Source organism: Plasmodium coatneyi, chromosome 12 (genome assembly GCF_001680005.1).
Source record: "Plasmodium coatneyi strain Hackeri chromosome 12, complete sequence".
Lineage (NCBI taxonomy): Eukaryota > Apicomplexa > Aconoidasida > Haemosporida > Plasmodiidae > Plasmodium > Plasmodium coatneyi.
This window is the reverse complement of record NC_033567.1, coordinates 1460286-1481322: the sequence shown is the minus strand read 5'-3', so window position 1 is coordinate 1481322 and position 21037 is coordinate 1460286. Positions and strand designations below refer to the sequence as shown.

The 21037-nt window shown below is 39.5% G+C and overlaps 5 protein-coding genes across 5 annotated transcripts; 1 reads left to right on the top strand and 4 right to left on the bottom strand.

The window, feature by feature from the left end:
* Positions 1-1639: 1639 nt before the first annotated feature.
* On the top strand, positions 1640-8878 carry PCOAH_00040000 (Uncharacterized protein; the record flags this gene model as incomplete). The annotated part of the gene is made up of 1 exon (XM_020060788.1): positions 1640-8878. One exon carries the CDS (start codon positions 1640-1642, stop codon positions 8876-8878), a length of 7239 nt encoding a protein of 2412 aa, XP_019916461.1.
* A 283-nt stretch (positions 8879-9161) lies between these two features.
* PCOAH_00039990 (GTPase) lies at positions 9162-10822 on the bottom strand (the record flags this gene model as incomplete). Its single annotated transcript, XM_020060787.1, has 5 exons — positions 9162-9213; positions 9404-9547; positions 9670-10069; positions 10414-10551; positions 10687-10822. 5 exons carry the CDS (start codon positions 10820-10822, stop codon positions 9162-9164), a joined length of 870 nt encoding a protein of 289 aa, XP_019917004.1.
* A 496-nt stretch (positions 10823-11318) lies between these two features.
* On the bottom strand, positions 11319-14307 carry PCOAH_00039980 (Uncharacterized protein; the record flags this gene model as incomplete). Its single annotated transcript, XM_020060786.1, has 11 exons — positions 11319-11405; positions 11597-11709; positions 11898-11957; positions 12086-12165; positions 12303-12378; positions 12497-12632; positions 12772-12830; positions 12909-12968; positions 13138-13210; positions 13349-13380; positions 13632-14307. Coding segments are annotated over 11 exons (1452 nt in total), but the record flags the coding sequence as incomplete, so codon positions are not given.
* A 956-nt stretch (positions 14308-15263) lies between these two features.
* PCOAH_00039970 (Uncharacterized protein) lies at positions 15264-16592 on the bottom strand (the record flags this gene model as incomplete). The annotated part of the gene is made up of 1 exon (XM_020060785.1): positions 15264-16592. The coding sequence occupies one exon, from the start codon at positions 16590-16592 to the stop codon at positions 15264-15266; it is 1329 nt and encodes a 442-aa protein (XP_019916538.1).
* A 1939-nt stretch (positions 16593-18531) lies between these two features.
* Positions 18532-20169, bottom strand: PCOAH_00039960 (Importin subunit alpha; the record flags this gene model as incomplete). Its single annotated transcript, XM_020060784.1, has 1 exon — positions 18532-20169. One exon carries the CDS (start codon positions 20167-20169, stop codon positions 18532-18534), a length of 1638 nt encoding a protein of 545 aa, XP_019916844.1.
* Between the last annotated feature and the right edge of the window lie 868 nt (positions 20170-21037).

The following is a 21037-nucleotide window of genomic DNA, read 5'->3' as shown; positions in this document are numbered from 1 at the left end:
CAAAACCGCAGTTTGTAAAAATGCGCATAGCGCAACCGTTGTGTTGATCTTTTCAACTTTATTCAGTTTTTTTTTTTTTTTTCTTCCCTTTAATGAGTGGTCTAAAACCGGGTAGGTAAAATTGCCACCCTGTGCCTATCCCAGATCGGGGTGCAGCTTATTTCGGAAAGATTTGAGATAACGCCAAATTGTCAATCGTGTAATAAGTTAAGGTGCAACTCGCGTATGTAGATGCCAAGAGGTGTAAAAACCTATTGCTCTTTATTGTCATCACAAATGGTAAGTTTTCCAATTGTACGGTTTAGTTACCCCTCTCTGCAACACGTTTCTTTTCGACTTTGCAATTTTTCACCCATCATTTTTCTCATCACTCAAGTATCCCATTTTTATTTTTTATAACAAAGTTGTAAAGAAAGCAATCACAGAAGGTATTATAATTTGACTTGTTTAAGGAATAATTTCTCACCACACAACTTTCTGCAGTTAGGATACCGGCACCATTTCTTTTTATTCCCCCCCGACTATGTAAAAAGTTATATATACGCATAATATTTTGGTACCCCCGACATTTACAGCGGCAATATACTTTTTACGCTTCACATTCTTTAAAAAAAAAAAAAAATACTTTTGAATAACACATACAGGCAACAAAGTAATGAGTACACGAAGAGAAATAAAATAGCCGCTAAGAAGGAAATAAATTGAGGATACGAAAAAATTCTGTTAATACAAGAAAAGTGTACTCTTCGATCGGTAGGAATATCATCCTAAAGGGGGGAATAACTTTCCACGCGCAAAAAAAAAAAAAAAAAATACAAAAATATTTTAGTCATAGGGATCATATCCCAACATAATAATGCAATAAAAGGAGGAGGCAAGAAGTCACCATTTAAGCTCAAAAAAAGAAGGTAATAAGAAAAAAAAAAAAGGCACAAGCATGCGTACATTCGATGGAAATGCGTATAAAAGCATGCACATACGCTTATGTATACGACAGCTTACGCACATGTTTTAAACGTTAAGCGGGTTGGCCAGCAAAATATACACACACATGCGCCATTTTCCATGTGCTCATGTATGTACCACGCTCGATCTCCCCGTAGCAGAAATCGAAAGCACAGAATATAGCTGATCTGGCAAGAAAATTTTGTGGAGATGAGAAGGGAGGAAGGAAATATTCCTATCCCGTACGTATAAGAAATGCTACCAGGTGGAGCAGCGCCCATTTTTATTTTTCCTGAATGCTTCAAGGAGGCAAAAATCCCACGATTGGCGGGAGTGAAGGATTATTTTTTCTGTGTACCCCTGTGTAGTCTCACAGTAGGGGAAGTACCGCCCTACGGAGAGTGTCACACCGGGGTGTTACAATTTCGCATCCATTCGATGGTTCTAAAACATTTTTGAAATAACAGTAGGCGTACACCTCTACATGCACAGTTGCTCCCTCAAGAGGTACTTTCCTTTTCTGCACAGGAAGTTGGAGATAGTGCCCTCCTCCACGCACACAAATTGTTTCAACGTAAGTGCACAGTTCCACGCGAAGAACGCATAGGAAGCCCCAATTTTTGGAGGTGCAATATAAGGCTAAAACAAGAAACGAATTCCCAACATTAAACGTGTAGAAGCCTCATAACAGAAGATGATGCTGAACACGTTGAGGGAGCTAAACGACTACAGCAACTTCCTGCCGAAAAGAATTAAGGAAAATGTGAACAAGGAAAAGTACGAAATATTGTGCGAAATAAGAAAAATAGTTTCGCTTAAAAAGAATAACTCTTACAATGTGACGTTAGTGATCAAGTTGTACAACTTGTACGAAACCATCAATACGACGAAGCACAAATCTTTTCACTTTTACATTTTTATGATTAAATATTTGTGGTACTCCCTGCACAATAAAAATATAAGTCCCAATTTGAAGTCCTACATTTGTCAGACCATTTCTGGGATTCTAGACAATATTAAAAGTCACATTTTGGACGACTACTTTTTTGAATATGATAAGGAACTCATTTGTAAAGATGAAGAGTCGAATAGTTTTGTCCAACCGGAAGGTTCGGGTGGCACGTCATATGATCAGGGATATGGCAGCGATGTGACGAATAATTCCTATGACGGAATTAGTGATCACTACTACGATGAATATAAGTACGTGAATGAAAACCCCAGTGACGTGGACAGTACCACCATAAATGAGAACAAGCCACACATGCCTGGAGAGCGATACTACCTATCCATTAATGGGATTTTCGAAAGGGGAGAAGAAAACAGCAGCTCATTCTTTAACGAAGAAATTATAATAAACGGGAAGGATGAAGGATATCGGTTATATATTCAAAAGTGCATATTTAACATTATTGACTATAAGTACCTGTTTAGCTTATTTTATGATTATCTGAGTAACAATTCAAGGAAGCAGGATGAGTATAGTCACAATGCGTATAAGAATTTCATCACGTCCGTTATTAACCTGTTGGCAATGTTGAGGCCTTTTTGTTATTACAACATCGATGTGCATAATTTGCTCTTTGATTTTTCGCTAAATAATATGTTTTCCTGGAAATATGAGGAATACGTGGACATGAGGGCGGAGTGCCTTTTCGGATGCGCCCAGGAGGATCAGAACGGTGTCACGGATGGCACCCATGATGATCATTGCGTCGGTAAGTTGCATAGCAACGGGGATGACTGCTCCATCTTTTCCATTAACGTCGAACTGAACCGACGAACCGACAGCGGAGTAATACTGGACGACAATTACTTGAAGCACAAACCGGGGGAAGCAGTAAACGCATTCATCGGAATGGCAAACCAACCTCTCCCGCTGCATGTAGATCTGGCCACGCACCCAATTGATAGGTTAGAAATCTGTCCAAGATACAACACGGTGTTTCTAAACTTTGTAATTCTAAGCCAATTAGGATCAGATGATTTATGCTTTAAGTTAATAAAATATGAAAAGGCTCTCCATCTGTATAGGAAGTTAAAAAGGTACAACTGGCACAGTATCAATTATGCTTTCGTCAGAATTGTCTACAAAGGGTTGAAGTATGCCTATATGTATAACCTCAGTCTGGAAAAGGAAATGAAAGAGATAGTTAAACTCCTCTTTTTCCTTTTCCTATATTATATTAAATTACCCTGTAATGTTCAGTTAAGTTCCGCGAAAAAATACATTCCGGATGATTACAATTTGCTCATTAATGATGATGACAGTGTCGTGAAAACTGTTTCGAAGACGTTCGTTTTTTTACTGAACAGAATGTATCGAAAGGGGAGGGCAGCCGGGGGGAACAGTGCAGAGGAAGTCAAACAAAAGGAGGTGAACGCAAAGATAAGGGAGAAAGAGTTACTGCAGGCTTTTCTTTCCCTCTTGAATGACGAAAATTTTAATATAAGCACCTTCGATGAGGTGACAAGTGGTGGAGGAGGCATAAATGGCGATGGAGGAAAAGGAAATAAACGAAGCATATCTTCCCTCTTTCAAGACCTGGACACGCACGAATTCTTTAACGTCATTACGTGTCTGTTCATGCCGCACATACATCCGTCCAGCGTGGGGAAGCACCTCGGAAATATCAACCTGTTCATAAACACCTTCCTCTTTTGCTTCATTAGGAAGTTGAAAAGGGAAAATTTATACCTAAAGCGGATGCAAAATCGCGGCAGCACCCAAACTAGTGTAAATATAACCGGTGGAGGAGACCCCCATAGTGAACCACCCATTAATCTGAACGGCGAATCTGACAATTACGTGTCAAACTACTTCATCTCGGAAGAAGACAAAAAGTTCGTGATTGAAAAGTTCACACAGTTAGCAGTACAGGGAATGTTCCCCAAGGGTAACAAGGGAGTTAGCCTTTTCGAAAACATCCTAAAGCACATATGCGTGGTGGATATTAACTGCCTGGATATTTTCGTTAGGAAAATGTTAGAGTGCCTTATCAATGTAAACATTTCAACCCAAATATGTAACTGTCTTTTATCCCTATGCCTAATATTACCGCTGCTGATTAGGTATAAGGCTGGCCATTTGAAAGACCTGCTCTCCGTTATGAGCATGGGTATTGATATCTGCGATGTGTATAAAAGTTTTACCATATTCTCCTTCCTAAGCATTTTATTTTCCTACATTTGTATTGTGAAAATTGACAATGTAGGAACAGGCAGCGGGGTCGACTTGCAAATTGCCGTGAAGGAGTACAAAAAATTTATGCGCTTGGAAGGAAGTCAGGCGTACACCTTGTATTCGCTAAATGATCAACAGATTGAAGAAGTTATGAAAGAGCGCAAAGAACTGGTCGACTACCTATGCTATTGGATCCATGAATTTTTTGACAAAATTTTGTACTTTATAAAATTTACAAAAAATGAGAAAAGTAAAGATAGCAAAAAGATGAATGGGGAAAAGAAAGAAAACAAAGTGGGCAACGATATTTACACCGGATTGAAGACCACACTGATTTCGCTCTTTATTCATTTAGACCACGACATTTTGTATGAGCTGTGTCAGAAATTTTTAAACAACATTGATCAGGAAAATGCAAAGTCTTTGTCCATTATTCCGCTGGCCTTCGGTATGGTAAATAACAAAAAAATCTACGACACGCTGTTTAACGCGTTTTATAAGAAGCTCATCACGAAGAGGAAGAAAAAGCGTGTAATACCTGCGGTGACAGGGTCGGATGGAGCACTCCCCTCACAGCAAGAGGAGGAATACTTTACCTACTCGAAGAACGAGTACGCCAATGATGATACGATCAAGTGCTATTTGCATTTTCTGTCCAACCTAATCAGAAGGGCCAAAAATGAATACCTCAATTTGGAGGATATTTACAACTTAATCGAAATATATATCGTTGAAGATAACAATGTTGCCTTTAAGTACATTTGCAAAATTATGTATCGATTTCTGGAGGTTAATTTTTCTCTATCGGTGAAGGAATACGCGTGTTTTAAGGTTGAAGAAAATATTAGTGCGCAGGAAAAGATTCGTACCCTTGCGGGGTGGGGCATCCCTTGGTACATTCTAAACAGTACGGGAAAGGAGGGGAAGGAAGCATCGAATAGAACGTGTGAACAGGGACAAGTGGTGCACACCACCTGCAATGGTCAGGACGGGGCAGCTAAGGGGGACTACTGCGCCCATGGGGGAGACTCCCAAGGAGGACTATTAAACTCGGATGAACTGGTAAAATGGAAAACCCCATCCAAGGAAAATATAAAAGTGGGGAAGAAGTTCATGTACTTTCTGCTGGACTATGTGCTCGATCTGATAATCCAGTGTGATGTCCCAGTGTCTACCCCCAATCTGATGAAATACGTGGAGAAGAGAAAATTAAGGGAAAAAAAAATAACTTGGAAATTCCCCCTAAACCATTCCAATGTGATTTCTAGAATTTACAAAATAATTAAATGTATTGTTAAGCCACTTAGTTGCTTATATCCAGATGAAAGGTACAACTATAATAACCTCCTAACGAAGTGCCACGTGGTGAATACAAAGCTGTCCTTCCACCTGTATATTTACATGTGTGAAATTGTGGTAACGTTATCTTTACACGTTTTGAAGATACCCAAGCAAATTTTGAGCATGTCCTTATATGCAAAGTACAGCCCTAACGATGATAGATTGGAGCACAGATCTTCTTTCAGCTCGGTGAATAGTGAAAACAGCATTAACGATGTGAACGCAAAGCAGCAAATGTTGGTAGATAAGAATGAGTTGAAAAAATTAAAAGAAGATTTTTTCACAAATATTATAAATAATAGGGAGAAGACTATCAAAGCAGATGCAAAAATGCAGAGAAAAATTATCAAGTCCATACATTTTCTTCTTTTAAAATGCAACGATAGTCCCAATACGACTATATACAATGACTACATTAACAGCGTGCTCTCCTTCACCTATAATATGTACCCATACAGCTACAACTATGATATCATAAAAAGTCAGTACGTTAATAACGTATTATCTCTGTACAATGAAAGATTGAAGCAAAGGAAGAAAAACTACTGCTTTAAGGGGTATCGAGAACAACTGTGCAATATTTTATTTTTCACCAACTTGTCCATTTATTCACAAGTGCGGTCGTATGCTCAGAGCACCACGAAGCTCGTTTTGCCTACTTTTAAAATTATCAAAATTCCCTTTCTCAAAATATGCTCCTTTTATTTGAAGAATTACATCAAGCTGTACATTTTGGTGAAGAGCGAGCAGCAGGACAAGGGGGCGATAAACGACCCGACGAATGGTCCGGTGAACGACCTGACGAATGGCCCGATGGACGAAACGACGAATGCCGTTATGAGCGCCCCTGCTCACAGCGAAACCCTGAGCAAGCTGAGCAGCATGAAGAGCCTAGGGGAGCTGAACAACCATGACTACTTCGAGAACAAGTGCCTCAGTTGCTTCAACGGAATATTGATAAACATAACGAGCAACTCTGGGCTGATAAAGAAGATCAGCACCGATCTGCACCTGCTGAAAAAGTACATCAAAATTATCCTAAACATATTAAGACTGGAAATGCAAAAAGATGAAATAACCCTAAAGTGCATGAAGCTAGTGTATGCCATCATTAATAGCAGATTTATAAAAAATCAGGAGGCCACCTCCATTGGGGAGGAAAAAAAAAAAAAAAAAAGCCTGAACGGATTATTTTTATTTCTAAAGGAGGAGAGCGAAAAGAAGAATAACGTCTACGCGCAAATCGTCATTTTATCTTTCCTCATTTGTTATGAGAACTTTGTAATTCTCAATCACAGCGAATTCTATTTTAGCTACCTGCTAGAAAATTTGATGATAAAAAAAAACGTCAATGTGTATAATTTGGCCTATTATGGATTTATTAAGTTTTTAAAATATTTTAACAGAAACGTTGATAGAGGTATCGTGCCTGCCCATATAGTGAACGTGTTCAGGTGCCCAGATGTGTACAATAATTTTGTGGAGGTATGCATATACAAAAATTTGAAGAGCAAGAAAAAGAGCAATAGCATAAATGCCATCATTGTGAATTTGTCGAAAATACAAAAATCTTTTAAAGGTTTTGCTCACATTGGCGAAACACACGTAAAGGATTTTTTCTACTATCATGAGTTTTTCAAATTTTTGGTTAATCTGCAAAATGAGTATGATGAGCAGTCCGGGGGGAAAGCCACACCCGGATTGGTGCAAACGGGGGGGTCGTATAACCAGGTGAAGAAACAGGACGACGGGGAAGCCATACCAGGGGATGTGCACCAACAGGGTGAAGAACAAACCGATGCAAACAAACTGGATATTTGTGCCCATTTTAGTTTCTTCCAGAGGATTATCGACAATTTGAAGGAACTGCAACAAGATGCACATGCCGACAACGAGTACAAATCTACGTTCATTTCGCTAGTGTGCCCTTTGCTTTTTTCGCTAAGAAAGTTAAAAAGGAGGGAAATGGCAGATGCAATTTTGGAAAGCATAATTTCATTACTGGAAAAAGAAATAGCTGTTGTAAATATGGATGTGTATACCATATGGATGTATTATTTTCACCTACTTTTTATTAACATAAAGAAGAAGGATCTTGACAAGTATGAGAAGTTGTTTAAGTTTTGTTTGTGTTTCAATTTTCAAGACACATCCAATTTAATTTTTAAAAAAAAAACCCAGCTGCTAAGTATTATGCTTATGTACAGTATGCACAAGAACATCCACCTGATGGATGACCATTTAATAGAGTTCCTAAAGTTAATCGACAATGATAACATAACGGTTAGACAAGTGGTGGGGGATCTGCTAGCCTACTTACTTTACGTACTTCACGATAATAGGTATTATTCCCACTTGAAGTGCATCTACCTTAGGATATTAATATATTTGTATAAAAGCGCCTGTGATGTTATTGAGTACCTTCAAGGGAAGGAAACCTTGTCCAAACAGTCTAAATTTATTTATACCCTGGAGACGCTAGCTTATATTACCATTACCATTTTTTCGATTAGAAGCATGTACGTGTTAAATAATGTGAGCATTCCCTTTTTGAAAATGTTTATTCTGTCCTTCCAACTGGTCGATAATTTTATCAATGAGATTGTGAACAAAGCGGTGAACTGCTTCATGTGCCCCTCTCTCTACCTGTTCGAGTTTGAAAAGATCAGCTATGCACAATGGGCAGGAGAACCAAGCAATACGTGTATCACATGTACAAATAGTAGCTGCGAAATAGCCACACCAGAACTAATTAGTAGCTTCGACTCACTACTTAACGATCACATGGGAAATTTATTCATAAAAAAGTTAAGCCACTTGCTAGGCAAAAGCAACTGGAAGATTCGCAATTGCGTGTTACAATTTTGCTTCTACTTCCATGCGTACTACTGCATATTTTTCTACAGCCGAACGGAAAACACCTTCCTCCTAAATGTCTTCATATCTTTGCTAGTCGATAATTATATTGAGATCCAAAATTTATCTCGTGATATTTTGTCCTCCGTGCTTTGTTTCTACGACAGTCAGACGGTTCAGGGCATTTCCCAATACTTCTTAACCGTGGCCAATGAGAAAAGCACATTACCGTCACCACAGGGGGAGAATCTACAAACGAGTAATAGCAACAAACTGTTGGAGAAGAAAAAAACGGTCGCCATTTACGCCCTTATCAGTGTTATCAATTCGTTCCCGAATCATGTCCCCGACTGGCTCCCCAACATTCTGATCAGCGTAGCGAAAATGTCAAATAATAAGGTGCATATCATAAAGAAGGAAATAGAGAAATGTATCCAAAACTTTTTAAGAACCCACAAAGACGAATGGGAGTACAAATACAAGTTGGTTTTCACGGAGGACCAGCTCAACATCCTGGACATGTACAAGGGTGGCCTTAATTACTTCACCTAAGGCGGGGTGCATCCGTCAGTAATCATGCGCCTCGATGGGCGGTCACAGGACGAATGAAAAAACAGATGTTTGTTACAGGAAAAAATGGCACCTAGTAGTGTACTTCCCGTGGTAGTGCATCCCCCGCAGGTGCGGCGGACCAGCGGAAAATCGCGCAACACATATATACTTTCGTCTGCACTGAAGTTAATATACCGCTGCCCATTTTTATTCCCCTTGTGCGTTTCTTTTAATCCAAACTTTCCTTGTCAACAGGTTTAAAGGCAACCATAAACAATCGCCTTCACGGGGTGTCCAAATTGCAGTGGTACTGAATTTCCTTGAAAATATTTATGCTGAAAAAAAAAAGGGAAAAATGCAACAAACGCACGTGTAGAAATGGGAAGCTCCACAAGTGGGCGCCCTTAAGCGGCTGATCATAATGACCAACTTGGTGCTCCTAATCTCAAACGCGGGAAAATCCCATTTGATACAAATTGCCGTGCAAAAAAAAGGCGGTGCAGTGCGGGCCACTTTAAGGCTTACTAATTGTGCGTAGAAAATTTCGAAATGTGTATGGGGATTTTTTCCAGCTGATAAAAATTTTTGATTGCTTGAAGGCGTTCCTCAGGATTTGTGCTCAACTTGTCACTCTTTGTGCAGATCACTCTGAAGGGTATGTTCGTTTTTCTGTAAGGGGAGAGAGAAAAAAGTTAAATGTGATGAGGGAACTGTGAGGAGAAAACAGGCGAAACAGGCAAACGCATCCATCGCACACATGTTATGTTGTACACACGTTATGTTGTTCATACTTTATGGCGTCCACTATGGATACGTCAACCTTCTGTATATCCACGCTCATGTCGATAAGAATAAAAAACAGACATATTTGATTTCGCAGAAATATATAGTCCTCTAGGTTTTTTCTCAAATATTCCATCTTCTTTCTTCCTATTCCTGCAGCATAGCCAAATCCAGGCATGTCCGTCAAAATGAACAACTTTTTTTTCTTGCCATTTTCAAAAGAATATAAATTTATCGACCTAGTGCACCCGCTGTTCTTGGAAACTTTCACAGTTGCATGCTCATTCACGTTGGTAAGATATTTTATAAAGTTCCTCAGAAAGGTGGACTTCCCTACGTTGCTCCGACCAAGTATGCATATTTCATTTACGCCATAATTCTCAATTTTCTCATAATTGTGGAACTTTCCTTGGGGGGGGAAAAAACACGCAGGTTGGTTGTTAGTTTAGCTAATATAAGCATGGGCAAGGAGCGGAGCACCATTTTGTAGGCAAACACACAACTTCATGCAGAGGAAATGGTGAAGATGCACAAAATGTAGGCTATTCTTTATGCATAGCAGTATAAGAAAAAAGCTCCTCTTATTTAATAAAGGGTGCACTGGGAAATTGGGAATGACACTTAAAGAGAAAAAAAAATCTTTAAGCTTTTCCTCTTAACCGGGGAAAGTATATTCCCCCCGGGATGTGCACATGTGTACGCTCCCTCCTACACAAATTGCTTTTTTTTTTTTTTGCTCTTTTTTTTTTCACCTAAAAAGGAAACGTGCTTAACATCCGATATGTTAAACCTTTTGTTTATTACAAGAAAGTTTTTCAAACTGCTCTTAAGCTTGTTAAAGCTGATATTTTTGAAAGGCTTATATTCGAGGTCTTCCTTCTTTTTACTGTCTAAAAAGGGGAGCAGAACGGGGAGGTGGTGGGGATGTAAAAAAGGACAAGTAAGGAATGCGTACATAAACGATTGGATTCAAATGGACCACAGTAGAGGGAAATATATTCATGTTTCCTCCCACAATAGGTTACCTTCAAAAAGTCGGAAATTTGAGCATGTCACAAGTTTGGTGGTTTCCCTTTTGGGAATGAAACAACACAGACGAGTCACATTAACGAAGAACACCCAAAGAAATAGGGAGAAGGGCGATTTAACTACGCTTCGCATTTATCATAAGGTGAAGGAGTTTTTGCGGCAGGCCGGGGATAGTAAGGAAAAGGCACATTGAGCAACCGAACGAATGGGTAAACTCCTGGTCATCACATTTTCACCTAAAAATTGGTAAAACGAATATGCAGCACACACATTCGGTCCATCTATGTTATGCGCTGTGTAGCCAAATGGTGATCATACAAACTCACTTCAATGTGTGCACGTGGCGTAAAATGGTACTACACTGCATGGCACAATTACAAGATCAAATTGGCACTTCTACACATATACATACACGCGTACAAGCATGTGCCCCCCCTTCATCAATTTGAAAACTGTTGAACAGATGAACAAACTGTGATTGTAAAAATCAACGCAAGAAGGTTTAGCTGGGCAGGATGAACACACGTCTTACGAAGGTACACAAAACGGGAAGAAGCACGCATCCATTCACAGTTGTTAACACATTTTTTGTGTCCCACGTTTACTCCATTTTTACTACATTTTTTTTTTTTACTTTTATTTTTTTGTTTTTTCCATGGCGGATAATCTCAACTGTGACGTAACCATCCGATGTGCTGTTCAAAATTTCGTGCACCTAAAAAGTGGTAAAAAAATAAAAGGGATAAATTGAAAAAAAAAAAAAAAAAAAAAACTGGCCTTCCCCCTCAGCAGTACAAATTTTCAACGGAGGCGAAATACCCAACAGGCGTAATCACATAAATGTATATCATCATAAAAGCAGCATTGCTTGTTTTATTTTTTTTTCCTTTTGCTTATCCTGTTAACATCGCAAATGTTTTTAATCCCCTTATTGTTAATCTTCAACATGATATCTCCTTTCGTTATGCCGGCAACGTCCGCAGGTGAGTTAACCAAAACGTCCTGTATTTTTAGTTCTTCTAAAAAAGGGGAATTCGGGTGGAGATGAATTATTCCACAACGGTGACCAGCACTGCGAGGGAAATTTCCTCTCAAAATGGTTATTAAAAAAAAAAAAAAGAAGACGCAAATAAGTGTTGCTCGGCTGATACACATATTTTTTTTTTTTTTTGGTGAAGGCAAATTTTGCGTGTGTGATTGCCATTACCATTTTTGCGATTTTTATAAACTGCGGAGGTACTTTGCTCTTTTTCTCTCAAGACAATTCCTGATGTGTTTATGATGGCAGTGCAGAGGTTGGTTGTCTACACGGAAGGTTGCTGTGTGTACATGTGTACATGTGTATGTGCCCCTTGGCACACATTTATGTATTCATTTTTTTTTTCGAATAAGCACCCAGATATGGTTCCTTGTATGTCCCTTCCTCTTGCAAGTGGGTTGAGATGTTTTTTAAAATATTCACGGGCAAGGCCAACCTGTTTATTAAATGGGAAAGACAACGGTGAGAGGATTACCATAAATTATTATTTTTTTTTTTTTTTCACCAAATTGAATTGCGGTGTGAGAGGAAACATTCTGTGTCCATTCTGTGACGCGCTTCTTCATTGCATACCCGTAATTATCTATTTTTTTTTGTATCATTCCTACGAGATTTCCATGCTTGTCGATTAGTGGCGAGCCGGACATGCCTTAAAATTAGAAATGCGCAAAAGAAGTTCACGTGGGTGAGTGGTTCACTTGGGTAAGCTGCTTATTCTCCCTGATTGCAACTCTATCCGTGTGGCCACGCTACCCACAAATGCTAACCTTTGTTAATCGGATTGCTTATTTGAATAAAGGGGTACAAACAGGTTTTCTCCTTTTCACAAAAGTTTTCAAATTTGGTGAAGGTCTGTCTAGGCTGATTTACGACACCGATACTGAAGGTCTCTTTATCGAAATTCTAAAAATGTTTGCAAGTAAAATGGAGTCACCTTTTAGCCCACATATAGGAGCCCACTCAGGCTGCAACAAAATAATAGGGGAGCGAGCAGGAAAAAAGAAAAAAAAAAAAAAAAAAAAAAACACACAAGTATGAGTACCTGTATTTGTCCATACGTGATTACTGTTTCTCCTGGCTTCAACAATTCCCTGCTGGGGTCTAAGTTTAAAATTGGATTAGACATGAAGTGCGCAATGAAAAGAGGATTTTTTTTTGCGCATTATTTGTGTCTCTTACTTAGGGGCATGTGGCTAAATTGTTCCTCCGAGTTAATTTTCATGACGCATATATCTGATTCTGGCATTTGGTGGTGACGCGTGGAGAAGTATATAAAAAAGTGCGTGTGTGTATACGTACGGACGTACACGCATGGGTACAACAGCAACCCATGTGGCAGCTGTTAAGTGGGGATTTTTCCAACGGTAGTTGGTTTCTCCTCCCATGTATGCTACGTATAAAAGGTTACCCTTGTGCAAACCGGCTACCGTTGCCACGTAAAAGTTGTCTTCATTTTTGATAACGAATGTTCCCTCTGTATTCTTTGGGAGTTTTTTTTTAAATGAGCGAAATGGGTGTGTAAGTGCTATGAGGGCATTTTCTTGCCAAATGGCAAGTCGGACACGTTGCAACGTTGCCAGTCGCCACAACGTCACGATCCTATCTCGTCATTTCTTTACCGTTATGTTATGAGCAGCCGTTAGAACGTATCCTTTTCGCGCGAAGAAAAATGGAAAAAAAAATATATGTATGGCGAGGAGAATTCCCATGAAAAGGGACATAACAATTTAAGCGGTTAATATTGTGGGGGCAATATTGGGCTGCATAAACTTCGTCGGGCGGTGCACCTTTCCCCGAGGGGCGATTTTTTCCCCCTTTGAGGAAACAGCAAGTCTAAATGTGCTCCCCACTTACACATGCTAAATTTTTTTTTTTTTTTTCCTGATGTTCATATGTTTGTACCTCTTTTGTCGTAAATGAATCCAGAACCCAAGAATGCCAGTTGATCTAACTTAAAGCGAAATTCTGAAGAGCTACTTTGTTTGTAGATTTTATAAATCGTAACAAAGCTGGTCAGGAGGTTGTCCGAAATGGACGCATAATAATCCAACTGCTTTGGAAATTCTAAATAGCCCTTTGGCAACACAAAAAGGGTGCGAAAAAATGTGTCACATAAATAAAAACAAAAATGAAGTAAAGTGTGCGTAACATATTTCACATATTCTTTAACGTAGTGAATAATTAGGTAGGTTGCTAATTTGGAACGGCCGTTCTTTTCGGGTTCTGTATTTTGCTCTAGCTGATCGCTCCCCGCGGGGGCGTCGTGACCGCCATCACTGAGACCATGTTTGGGGCTATGATCAAAGGTACCATCAAAGGTACTCTCCCCTCCATCGGGAGTCCTATCACCCCTTCCCATGGCACCTTCGCAGAGGGACACATGAACCATCCTCAGAGATATGTTACACAAATTGCACATAATCTTTAGCTCATTTTTTACACCATTAATTGTGTCACCATAATTGCGCACAAAATTGTCTGCAAATTGTTCAGCACGCAGCTTCAAAAAAGGGAAGGGGTCCCGAATCCGCAGGTACTTTGTTCTGCAGTAGAGTATCCACAGGTAGGTTCCCCTCATTTGTGTGTTTCTACGTTTCCAGGTGACAGAGGGGGAAGGGCTGCTCGCACGCTGTCACGCGGCACGGGCATTAGAGATGGTGTGCAGAATTAGTGAAAATTGTTACGCCAAAAGGGTGAAAAAAACAGCATATTATACTACACAATGGGCATAAATTGTAAAACACTTCGATAAAGCAAATCACCCAGCAGGTGTGTCAAATGGGCGAAAATTTGTCACCTTAAGTGCTCTGTAGGAATGGCATCGACATGCGGGAATTGGGCACCTTTCGCTTCGCACACGCTTTATGCACTCTCTCCAGTTACCGCTGTAATTTCGGAGAAAAAAAAAAAATAAAAAAAGGCAAAGGTAAGGCTTTTCCCCCAATGGGATCTCAGTGGAAACGTGTTGAATGCTGGTCCCATGCGTAAATGTGAACATACATGCCTACTTCTCCAAATGTGGGCACTATTCCTCCGCAAGAAATTCACACGTTAACCCTTTTGCCGTTAAGTTACGCCCTAAATATGGTGTGTGTGCGTTTGGCCGGTTAAGAGTCCTCTACCATCACACCTGACGACATCCTACTGCATGCCCGATAAAGTATGTACATCCTCTTAAATGTGTTGAGTTTTTCAGAGTATTGCGAAAGTGAGAAAAAAAATGAAAAGAACTTGAGACAAATCAAATAGAATAAACTCAAATCAACGCAAAACAAAGCAAACAAATAGACAAAGTGGCCATCGTAAAAACCCTACAAAATGTGCACAAAATTGTTTTTTTTTTTTCAAAGTGTAAAAAGGGTAAAATAGAAAAAAAATCGCATTATTGCAAGTGGTGCTTCGTGCGAGCGTGATTTTATCGCCAATTTGCGATTTTTTTGGTAACTTGATGAGTGCCCAATTGGTGGGACCCCCTTCTATGTTGGTTCCCCCCTCATATGGTTTTGCCTCCCCTGACCGCGGACTGCTCCCGATTTACAACGCGCCCGAGGATCTAATGTTCGAGTCGTAGTTAAAGAAAGGGTCGGCCACCTTCTGCTTACTAACGTGAAGCAGTGAATAAATGGTGATGATCAGAAGGGTAATCATAATGCAGAAGAAAACAATGGAGGTCCAAGCGAAAATGACAAGGGGCTCAATCGAATCTTCAGGAGTACAATCCCCATGGTTGCAAGGAATGACTGATTGGATGTCGTAGCGTACGTCATAGCCATCACGGAGTCTGTATCCATTTCCACAAAGGGAAGAGCAACTTGATTTTTCAAACAAGTCTATACATTCATCATTATTACAGTGTTCTTTGCTTAAATTATCGGATTGAAGGTTGGATGTTTGCGTTTCGTTTATTTCTACGCTCTGTTCCATGTATCGATTATTACCTCCGTCCGAATCGTCCACATTGCCCATGGTGTAATCTGTGCCGTTTAAAATATCATGCAGCTTTTTTTCAATATGGTATTTTATGTGCTTTTTTAAAATGTCCTTACTGATGGATTTTATACTTGGAGGTTTGGCTTCAAAGGTGACAAGCAAGTTTCCTACGGAGATTTTTTTTTCCTTCTCATCATAATACATGGGGCAGTCGAACAGTACCTCTACTTCATTAACGATTGGGAACACATGTTTGTAAATATCTCCTATTTGTTCAAAACGGATAGGACAGTTTTTGTCAAAGTAGACGTTTTTTCCATTGGATAGTTTGTTCCCCAGTATGTAAAGTATATGTCCCGGTTCAGCTGTAACTTTGTACCTGTTATTCGAATTGTCTGCCTTTAAATTCAGTTGGTTATACAAATCAACGACGTGCTTGTTGGATAAATTTTCATTCTTAACGGGATAATTTTTTACTGCAATTTTTGCCACTCCTTTGTGGATTTCCTTATTTTTTTCATTTTTGTTTTGGAACACACAATGGATGTAATTATTTTTCTGCACATTTTTTATTTTTAAAATTGATGACACGTATTCTGTGTCGTATAGCGAATTTGAAGCGGACACCTGAATTTCGTCTTGGGTGAATATGTTGTATATGGACACTGGGTTGTTTCCTGATTTGTTTAGTGAAACTTCTTCAAAGCATTGGGTTAAAATGTGGGTGTTTTCTCTTCCGTCTCTGTACTTGGGGATGATCACTCCGATGGTGTCTCCCTGGCCAATTTCGTGATAGCACGTCACATCTGCGTAGTAGTCGTCGAAGTCCAGGTTGTACTTGGACGAGGAAAAGTCGCACACGTATCCACGTCCACGAACGGGGGGGCTCAGCAAAAGCACCAAAAGACACAAATAGCGGGCGATGTTCGACATGGTTGCTGGGGGGGGTTTGATTAAGGGCAGGTTTGGCTGCGAATCGGCAGTGGAGTTATGAGTAGCGTGACGACTGGCGCGGTGATTTATGCGAGGCGTATCTTTATACGAGGAGGAGCAAGCCTGGGGGGATTAAACTTTACGAAAATGCGCATAATTGCGTAGGCGCCCCTGTGAATGCATATGTGAGTGTATATATGTGTACATATATATGTGTGTGTACAAGTGTGTTTGCACAGCTTGCGTGCGCTTGAAACATGTGCGGCGTGGACTTTGAAAAATAAAAAATGCTAATACGTTAAAATAAAAAATTAATAAAACATAAAAGGGAGTGAATCAAACTGTTGTCTTTTTTTTTTTTTTTACATAACGTAAACACATGAACAAAAAGGCTTCCTTCAAAATAATCTGCGGAAAGAAAAATCATTTACAGTGGCGAGAGCAATTTATGTTTTGCTTAATGTGTAAAAATAAACAAGCAAAAAAACAATTAAAAAAATAAAAAAAAAGGAAGGAGCAAATGGACAGATGTATGATACCCCATTTGGCCAGCTGGAATGTTCAAATAGCCCTACTTTTTTTCTGCATGTAAAGGCTTATGATGAAGAAGTTTCACAATACATCAGGGGGGCAGATTGTATCTGATTTTTTTTTTTTTTTTTTATACTTTCTGAGAGAAAAAGGGAAAAAAAAAAAAAAACAGATCAAGATTTTCTCATTTAGTGGGTGAATTTTTGCCCTGTTAAGGGGATAAAAATAACTTGTTTCACAAAAAAATTCATGATGTCTTTTTTTAAAAATTGAGCACACCAACCGTTGCGTAGAACAAATTCGAACAAGAAGATGCCTCTCTGGGGATCATCAAAAGGTGGGAGAAACGTGTTGAGCGGATGGGTTTTAAATGTGAACTCTCCCTCAAAAAATTTTTTTTTTTTTTTTCTCTCATAATGGACAAAAAAAAAAGAAAAAAAAAAAGAATTTAAAAATAGAGCCAACACCGTGCAGGAAGGGCTTTACCATTATACACTGTTGTGCATTCTTCTTCCCTTTCGAGCGAACTATTATGTACACAAGGCGCCGCAAAGGAGTGGGCTCTGGTCCAGCTCCGCCATTTTGACAAGCTGGTCAAGTTCATCGGCGCGCATTGGCATTTACCTATCCGTTATGCGGCTTCTGAATGATTTATAAAAATTATGCGAGGTTTTCTTTGAGTGTTTCAATTTTTTAAATTGTAATAAGGGAAATTTTTTAAAACCATAAAAAAAAAATATATAAATAAAAAATAAGGTATCCATATGTACATATATATGTGCATGCTTATATATATACACACTTCTATTGTGTTACGAATGTTTGTTTTCAAAAGGGTTTTAAAAAAGGGAGGGAAGAATGTAGGGACGTGGAGGGGAAATGATGATGCGAGTGAGAAAGGGCTCCATGAAAAGGTGCGTTGGAAACGACGAGATGAATCCGCGGATGGATTAACCGCACATAAATGAAGCCGCATCGATGCGGTGGATACGTGAAGATGGGGTTGGGCACGGGGCCCACAATGAATATACAAATGCATAAACATAAGCATGCGCATGTACAAGTGAACATATATATATATATATATGCCCGTGCATTCGCTTTATGTACGCTTCATGCATTTTCTTCCTCTTAAAAAACACTTGTTGTGCACGCACAGGTTATGCCCACGATAAGGGGCGCACGCAGAGATGGGTTGCTAACCCCGCGGGAAACTCTTTTTACGCGTGTAAAATAACGTGGGCGTACACGTTGATGCATTGCATTAATCCATACACTTGCGCGTGTATAGGGGTATAACGCCGCAGCAGGGCAGGTAGGCACATGTATATAAATGGTGTACGGGTGATACAAAGGTGTGTGCTCGCATTTGTCTTTGTTTGTCACCGCGTAACCACGGAAATTTCAATCAATCGAATGTGAAGTCCTTATTTAGCACCGCGTCGTCGTTGTTGGCGAAGACGTTGTTGAGGGTGATCTGCGTGCTGTTTATTTCGTTGTTAATGATGAAGGGGAAATACTTGTATAGTATTTTCCAAGCCTTGTTGCAAATGTTGTCGACCTTTCTATCCTGTAAAGCATCTATTTTGTGCACGCTATCGCATTCTTCGAAAAAGTGAACATACGGATTGGCAGGTAAATTATCTCTTAACTTTTTATTTTCTCCCATTTCGAGGATGTTTTCAAGTCCCTCCAAAGTGACAGAAATTATGTTTGCATCTTCTACATCTAGTAGGTTAGAAAGCGAATGTATGGCGCCACATTCTACAAGGTACTCTATTTGCGACTCCGATCCCCCAGAAGAAGCATTGGATATTGCCCAGGCAGCTTCTTTCCTCACCTCAAAATCTTCCTTCATTAAAATATTTATAAGTTGGGGAATAACATTATTGTCTATTACTGCCTGTATTTGGGAAATGTTCCCTGCAGTAATATTAGATAAGGCCCAGCAGGCTTCTTTTTTTATACTTTTTTTGGAAGAATTAAGTAAGCAGGACAATTTTTGCACAGCACCAAGTTTAACAACCACATCCGTTTGGAGGTCATCCCCTGTGACGATATTTCCAACGGTTCTTAAGGCAGGTGTTTGGACTAAAAAAGAACAATGGCTTAGCAACTCAACTACTCGTTCCGCTACTCCTGCGTCGAGAACAGCATTGATATTTTCATTGGAGCCATCCGACAGGTAGGACAAAGTCCAACAGGCATCTGTTAATATTTCTTCATCATCGTTGTATATTAATGCAGCTAATGTTGGCAACGCCTTGGAAACTATTTCAAATTTGGGAGCTGGTTTTCCTCTACACAAATTTGACAATGTCCACGCGGCATTTCTTATTAATGTTCTCTTATGACTTGTTCTTAGAATTTTTAAAAGTAAAGGTAAAGAATTCTGATTAAGGACGAATTCTCTACATTCTGCTGAATCTCCTGCAATGTTCCCCAAAGCCCACACGGCTTGTTCACACACATCTTCCTTTTCGCTATTTAATAGTCTAACAAGATGGGGCACAGCATTATTTTCTATTACCACTTTGGTTTGTTCTTGTGAACCTGAAGCGATATTTGTTAACACCCATGCGGCTTCAAATTGTAAATCTGTTTTATCATCATATTTTAGAAATTCCACTATGTACGGAACGACGCCTGAATTTATTACTTCCTGTATGGGGGGTCCCTTCTCAATGGACAGTAACTTCCTTAACTCTCTTGTGCTGTTTAATTGGGTTACATATTCAGTTGACCTTACCCCTATCGCTAAGGAGGGAATCTTCTTTAACATTTCGATGGTACTGGAAGTACTGTTCGATGCAGCATTGTAGAGCGAATCATTGGTGGAATCATTTTGACCGGATTTTAAATAGTTCACATTATATGAGGAATTTTCTTCGAGTCCTATGTTGGCCATTATCAAGGCCCTTTTACTTTCCAGCTGACATTCTCTCTGTTGCTTTCTTATTTGGACCACCAAGTCTTCTCTCTTTCTTCTCGTGTCATCGCAATTCTTCTTAAATTCCTTTCTCCTCGCTTCAATTCGTCTATCCATTTTTGACGTTCCTTTTTTTTTTTTTTGTAATTTCTCCCAATTGGAAAATAACCCAACAGATTAACAGGAAAAAAAAGAAAACTTAAGATGTAACTCTGCTCAGTAAAAATCTTCTTCAAGACTGGAAGGGAGCTGCAAAGTGTGATGGTGGTGGTGGTTACAATTTTATGGTTTGCGAGTTGTCCATTAAGGGTCACGTGGATTAACTGGCAAGCCTTAAAATTGGCAGGTACATTTGCGCTCCTGCGTACTGTGTGCATATATATATAATACGTACACCCTTTGCGTGGTTTAAATAAACTCCGCATGCGATGAACACTTGGCTGAATGCACAAGCAGGTGAACAACACGCACGTGTATACATGTCCCCGCAAGTTTTTCACAGGTAATGTGGGAAGTGTGTTCTTTTCCTCTTATGAAAACACGCAGCGCTTCGTGTACACGTGGGGGGGGTGGGCAAGTACGGCCTGCGAATACATGCGCCAGTACGAACATGGGCGCAGCTATGCGTTACACGTTCGCATGCAAGCTTCCTTACTTAATAAGGTTGGCAAAACATATTCTTGTTTGCAAGAAGTCCCTTACTGAATTTTTGGAAAAAATATGTTTTTTTTCTTTAAATCGTAAGAAAGCTTCTTCCAGGCGTTTGTTCCCTTCCTGCTACATAGTCACGTTCGTACGTACATGCATACGTATGTACATGTTCCTTCATATAATTAATGTACGCATACGGTATGGTACAAATATATTTGTATGAACATGTGAAAAGTGAAGAAGAAATCGAAAGAGAGCTTTTAAAAGTTATTATATGGTTCATGTCCTCACTTCATTTTATTGCTACTGACCACTGCCATCTCTTTCGCATTGC